Below are 6,968 nucleotides of genomic sequence, written 5' to 3'. Positions count from 1 at the left end.
CTCACGATTTCTAGATTCAATCCCTGCATATCCTTGCACAGCTCGTTAGTAACTACTAACGCATTCACACTATGGCTTGATTTCCTACTCAAGGCATCTGCAACTACATTTTCTTTCCCTTCGTGATATTAGATGTCCAAATCATAATCTTTGATCGATTCCAACCACCTTCTTTGGCGCATATTCAAGCCCTTCTGTGTGAAAATGTACTTCAAACTCTTGTGTTCCGTGAATATCTTACATTTCACACCATACAGATAGTGTCGCCATATCTTCAATGCAAACACTATGACAACTAATTCTAAGTCATGGGTAGGGTAATTGGCTTCATACGTCTTCAACTGCCTTAACGCAAATGCAATAACCTTCCCATTCTGCATTAATACACATACTAAACCATTCTTCGATGCATCACTATACACATCGTAAGTATCACCTCCATCTGGTAGAGTTAGCACTCGCGCGGTTGTCAACCGCGTCTTCAGAGCTTGGAATACTTCCTCACACTTATCATTCCACTCAAACTTAGCTTATTTCTTCATCAAGGTAGTCATTGGTTTGGCTATTCTAGAAAAGTCTTGCACGAAACGCCTATAATAACCAGCTAAATTAAACCAAGAAAACTTTGAATATCGGTGACACTCTTAGGTGTACGCCATTCACTAATTGCTTTGATCTTTGCAGGGTCCATTGCAACTCCTTCTTTAGACACAAAATGTCCCAAAATAAAACCTTCTCCAACCAGAATTCACACTTCGAGAATTTGGCGTACAACTGGTTGTCTCTCAATGTACTCAACATAGACCTTAAGTGTTCAGTATGATCTTCTTCACTCTTTGAATACACAAGGATATCATCTATGAAAACCACTACAAACTTGTCCAAGAATGCATGGAATACTCGTTTCATTAATTCCATGAAAATAGCAGGTGCATTAGTTAACCCAAAAGGCATAACAGTGAACTCAAAATGACCGTATCTAGTCCTAAATGCCGTTTTGGTGTATCGTGGTCCGCGATTCTCAACTGATGATAACCCGATCTCAAATAGATCTTGGAAACAATTCCTACTCCTTTCAACTGGTGAAACAGTTCATTTATCCTAGGCAAAGGATACTTATTCTTGATTGTGACTTTATTGAGTTCCCTGTAGTCTATAAAGCTAGAGTCTCATACTTCCGTCCTTCTTCTTCACAAACAAGCTTGGTGCTCCCCAAGGCGATGCACTTGGTCTGATATAACCTTTCTCTAACAAATCATCCAACTGCCCTTTCAACTCACTCATTTCTGCTGGAGCCCTTTGGTATGGAGCTTTCGAAATAGGTGTGGTTCTAGGTACTAAGTCTATGGTATAATCAATAGGTCGATTGGGTGGAATTCCCAGGATGTCTTCAGGTTGTTCCTTAATAACATGCTCGAGGTTTCTCATATTGCACAAGAAAACGGGGTTATCTTTACTGAAGAGCTCCACGAGTTCCATTTCCGTAATGATTCCTACACTTCTAGGCTTTCCAAAACTACGATAGGACACTACTTTTCCTAAGCTAGACGTCAAATGAATCTTCGTCTTCTCACAATCAATCTTGGCTTTGAACATTGCCAACCAGTCCATTCCTAGAATCACGTCTAGTTCCCCCAATTAAAACTCAATTAGGCTAGATAAGAATATGGTTTTGGCTATGGTCAAAGGCACATCCCTATGGATCTTGGTACACTTTACTACCCTACCAGTTGGTATAACTATGGGTACCTCAATTTCTTCAAGTTCTTTCAAGCCTAGTTTCTCAAAAATACCCATTGATAAAGACGAATAAGTTGCACCTGAATCAAATAGTACTTTAACAAAAATGGAGTTAATAGAAAAAGTATCGGCTTTGACGTCGGACGAAGTTTCTGCTTATTTCCTAGTGATCACAATTAGCTTTCCTTGGGAAACTCCTTTGTTATAGCCACTTCCATTGGAATTTCAATTGGTGTTTCGGTTCCCATTTTGCTAATAGTTTCCCCCAGACTTTCCATTATTCTAGTCATTGTTGTTGTTGTTGCCGCCTTGTGTAGACACCTAAATCGTGTATACCCTAATGGGATGATGACGATACTATTATCCTTGCTAGGTGGTTGGTGCACCTCTATGCGGAAGTCCCAATTGCTAAAATTTATTCCAAAAATCCAAAGTCTAATTCCTGAGCTCGTTCCCATTACGGAACTCGGTACAAAATTCAATTTCCAAAAATTAATTTCAAAATCCAAACACAATCTCACCCAATGGACCTCTCCATTGGCTTTACAAGGCCTTTTCCAATCAAAATGACACTAAGCAATCCAAATTCGGGCGCCGACCCACAAAACCGAGCATGCCGGACCCCGTCCCGTAAAACCGAGTCCAAACACAATTTCAAATTTCAAAACGGCTTGTTTTTAGACGCAAATCAAGCCTTAATCCTTAAGCATTCACTACATGCCAAGTTCGTACAATTCGTACAAAGGTACAACCATAAGAGACAAAGGCAAGGACGACATCATCGTCCTTGCTTTGGCGAATTCTGAGCCATGTCACCTGCGCCAGAGGCAGGGCCCTGCGCCAGGCGCAGGTGGCTTTTAGATTTTAGCCGGTTATTTCTCTATTTAAGCCCTTATTTCCTAAGCATTTGGGGCAGCAAATCATAAACACAACGTCGTAATTTCATAATCTGCTCTCAAAATCAAAATACATATTCCTATACAATTCTAAGCTACAAATTCCTATTCAATTTCAAGCATTTAAGCAATTGGGAGCACTAATCGAAAATCCAACCTAATCCTAACTAGGTAATTCTGAATCCCTACTTAAATCTACAATGTTTTCTACTCTTCTACCTTTCTAAATCCAAAATCCTATGATGCTATCATTAGGGTTCATACCCTTGATTAACTAGGAAAAAAAATGTCAAAGATGTCATCTTTAGGAGGTTTCACTCTTGAAACCCTCTCCAAAGGATTGTCCAAAACACCACTTCCATTATGCCATACAAGATTCAATCTTTATTTCAAAAATGATTAGTAAAGTTGACACTTTTACTCTTAAAAGTGTTACTTACAACAATCACACATTTTTACAAAATCAAAACCCTTTTATGATTCAAATACAAGTTATGGTTTCTATGATGTTTAAGGTTGCTTGTAATAACCTCCTTAAACTAGAATCAATGTCAAAGTTATGGAGCACATTAAAGTTGAGATCTTTTTCACATTAAAAGATTTTGACTTTAAACATTTAGCCTCCTAAGTTCAAGATTCAATATTCAAGATTCAATATTCAGAGTTCAATATTCAAAGTTTAATTTCAACAATCAAAATCTAAGACACTTTGGGATGAGAAACTTGTCCTAAAGTTGATATTTTTAGAATTGAATCCGTGTCGGACACACTTATTTTTAAGTAGTCGTTTGGCGTTCGGATCTCAAATACAATAGTACAATTTCAATATCGTCATTTCAATACCGCAATTTCAATATCTTCATTACAATAACGCACCTTTCAATAATGCATTTCAATATCGCACCTTTTAATATTGCATTTCAATATTGCACCTTTATTCTTGCTATTTCAATTCCACACTCTTTACTCACCTTATTTTAAGGTGATGTGGTTTTGTACGCACTTTCAATAATTCCTTTACTTATTGTGATGATGTTTACTTGTTTATTGCTTTCATTACCTCACATGCTAATTTTAACAAATATACAAAAGGTCACATCACGCTTAACAAAGATAATTCTTGGACAAACCGACCTTAGGTTCCTTTAATTAACATTAAAGCAAGTGATCACATACAAGTAGCAATATTCATGTTCTAAATGCATGTTCAAACCAACTTAGTGTCATGACTAGGGTTATCCGAAAATGCTTCTTGTCATGTACTCGAATACAATTTTAAAAGCTCGCAAAATAAGCATCTTGTTCCTTGCCCGAATCTCACCCATCCGTTTCTAAGATTCAATGCCTTATCCACAAAGAGTCAACCTTGGTCTTTCCAAACTGGACCCTTAAATATTGTTTGGTGGCGACTCCTTCAAAATTCAAAAACTTACAAAGCCCCATAGGGAGATAAAAAAAAAAGTACAAAAACACCCTTACACCTTGGTAACCTCTCTGATTTCCACCATTATTTCCATTATTCCCTCCATTCCGGTTTTGGTTATTCCGGTTGTTACTCTGAGAGTTGTTCTGGTTAGGCCTTCCATTCTTAGCCCAACATTCAAATTCTCTATGCCCTGGCTTCTCACAGAACCTACAAATCACTGGATTACCATCTCAGTCCTTTCCAGGGTGATTGTTGTGGCAGCGTCTGTACCCATAAACCCTTGTTCCATTTCCTGCAGATTGGTTTCTATTACCATTATTGTTGTGGAAGGTGTTGTTCCGATTTCCACCATTGTTTCCCTTGAACTGGAATAGGTTATTCCCTTTATTCTTCTTGAAGTTATTCTGGTTTTGTTGGTTACCACCCTGATTCTGGTTCACAACATCCTTTCTCTTCTCACCAACTCCGTTCTTCCTTTGTTGGAGTCCAAATAAATGGGCAGCTTTCCCATACAAGGTGTCTAGACTAGTAAAGGTCTCTCCAGATAGCATCAACTGTAAATCCATAATCATTCCACTCTCGAATGTTTGAGATCTGAACTCTTCCGTTGCCACCACTTCAGGTGCAAACCTTGACAGCTCTATGAATTTAGAATAGTGTTCAGTTACAGACATCCCTTCCATTTTCAGTTCGATGAACTTTTGAGCTTTCTGCTTTTTCAGATATGGTGGGTAGAACTTATTCCTTAAGGAACTCTTAAATGATTCCCATCCAAAGTTAAGCGTAGCTCTCAAGGTCTCTTCACATCTTTGGCACCATAGATCAACTTCTCCCCTAAGGTAATATACAACACTATTAACCCTAAGGTTCTCCGGGCAATTCACAACCACTATTACCTATAAATACCCCTTGATACCTCACAAATCCCCAGTTAATTATTTTACAAACCCTCACAATATCTCTCCTATCTCTCTTCCTGTCCACGACACACTCTTTCCCCTCCTCTCTTTTCTCTTCGTGCGCCCAGCCCGAGCAGCGCAACACGAGTGTCCTCACTGCTGTTGTGTGCTTCCTTCCTCCTCGGCCCCCACACTCATGCGAGCCCAGCGCCCAATGCTCGCTGCTGCCTTCCCCTGCCTTGCGTGCCCCTGCTCGCGTCCCTGCTCTCGCCCCTGCCCGCGCACCGCACGCAACAACAACAACAACAACAACAACAACAACAACGTAGTCATGTTTTCCGTGCCGCACCAACTCCGTTCCTTTGTCTCTCTTTTGCGCCCCAGTCACACTCATTCGTGATCGTGTCGTGCTATAGGCCGGCTTGGTGTAATTCCTCTTCTTCCTAATTTTCTCTAATTTAATTTATGTTTTAAATCATGGTTAATATTGGATTTTGATTGATTATTATGTTGGGATTGGTTACAAACATCAAAGTTGAGGATTTTGATGATTAGAATGTTTAGGACTATTTTTATTTGAAGGACATTAATTTTTAGATTTGATTATTAAGAAAAGCTTCAATTTTTATGAGTATTAATGATTTTTATGGCGATTTAAGATTTTGGTTTAAACTTTATGACTAATTGATTAACATAATTAGATGAAAATTTTAATTATGGTAATCAATTATAATTTTCAGATTCGTTTTAAGACTTAAAGTGTCAATTTTTAATGGTTTTAAGCATGCTAGGGTTTTAGACGATTAATTGGAATTATTATTTTAATCATTAACGATTAATTTCTAATTAATTCAAGATTTTTAAAACTAAATAAAGTTGCTGGAAATTGAATGAACATGGATAATAATTAAGTTTTATTATTTTAATGATAGGAGGAGATTTCTAAATTAGTGGAGTGAATCACAAATTGGCCTCCGTACTTAGGTATTCAAGGTACGTACAAGTCTAGGGTGACGACCACCTTATTTTCAAGAGAATTCATGTGGTGATTTTATATTGTGATTCATGTTACTTGGAATATTATGGATTCATGTTTTATTGTATGAGCAAGCATGTTTTGGATATTAGAGCATCTATAATGGTAAACTAATTTCTAAATTAGCTTGTCATGCCACATAATATATCAAGCTACTTCCCTTTTTAGCTAGTTGGTACCCTAATGGTTAGCTACTAGCTTGATATTAATGTAGTCATATTTGTCAATCAATATTTTAAATATAAATTTTTTTAACATTATTTCATTGGCTAATATTTTTCAAGCAAATTAGCTGTTTAAGCTAATTTGCTTGGTCAAGCTAATTTATCATTTTAACTCCAATGGTCAAGCTAGTAGCTTGGAATTTCTAAAAATTGCAAGCTATTCCCTAGATACAACCATTGGAGATGCTCTTATTTATGTTTGTTGAATTGAGGTAAACAAGCATGTTATGGTTGATTATGCTTGTTGAATTTAAATAGCAAGCATGTTGTCCAGGTATGGTTATGCATGTATGGTTTTATTCGCATGCAAGGAATGATTTATGCTATTGTACGTAATGTCTAGCATTTTATGAGCCAAGTATATTATGCCTAGTTGCACCATTTTTAGTGACCACACATGGAGGGTATGCTCTTGTATACTACATAAATGAACAAAAGCAACGGTCTAATGCAACGGTTAAAGCCATTGTAACGGTCTAATGCAACACTTTCATCAACTGCAACGACCTATGCAACGGTCTAGACTAGTGCAACGGTTAATTGCTACGGTGACATTTACTGCAACGATATAATACAACGATTAAGAGATGACCGTTGCCATAGGCTCTCAAATGGAACATAGTTTTAGCTATTGCAATGGCCATCTGTCACAATGGGATTGGCGAAAAAAAATAAAATGACACGACACTACTGTACACATTGCCTACTATTGTTTTTTATTTTGAAGGAAATTTCCTACATTGTTAA

General features: G+C 37.5%; 1 protein-coding gene across 1 annotated transcript; it reads right to left on the bottom strand.

Annotated features, from left to right (window-relative positions):
• Positions 1–604: 604 nt before the first annotated feature.
• On the bottom strand, positions 605–4,745 carry LOC110776410 (uncharacterized). Its single transcript, XM_021980974.2, has 5 exons — positions 4,333–4,745; positions 4,127–4,269; positions 1,728–1,820; positions 1,242–1,625; positions 605–732 (listed from the first exon to the last, which is right to left on the bottom strand). The coding sequence occupies exons 1-5, from the start codon at positions 4,743–4,745 to the stop codon at positions 605–607; spliced, it is 1,161 nt and encodes a 386-aa protein (XP_021836666.2).
• Positions 4,746–6,968: the final 2,223 nt, after the last annotated feature.

The sequence above is a fragment of the Spinacia oleracea genome, chromosome 1, assembly GCF_020520425.1.
Source record: "Spinacia oleracea cultivar Varoflay chromosome 1, BTI_SOV_V1, whole genome shotgun sequence".
Classification (NCBI taxonomy): domain Eukaryota; kingdom Viridiplantae; phylum Streptophyta; class Magnoliopsida; order Caryophyllales; family Amaranthaceae; genus Spinacia; species Spinacia oleracea.
This window is presented reverse-complemented; position numbering and strand designations above follow the sequence as displayed.

Bases quoted from the DNA above. Each gene is read 5' to 3' on its own strand.
- LOC110776410 (XM_021980974.2), bottom strand. From the start codon at position 4,745: ATGGAAGGGATGTCTGTAACTGAACACTATTCTAAATTCATAGAGCTG. The intron at 1,626-1,727 runs GTAGGGTAGTAA...TGGGGGAACTAG, and splicing joins ACCCATAGTTATACCAACTG to ACGTGATTCTAGGAATGGAC. The intron at 733-1,241 runs GTTATATCAGAC...TGGTTGGAGAAG, and splicing joins GGATGATTTGTTAGAGAAAG to GTTTTATTTTGGGACATTTT.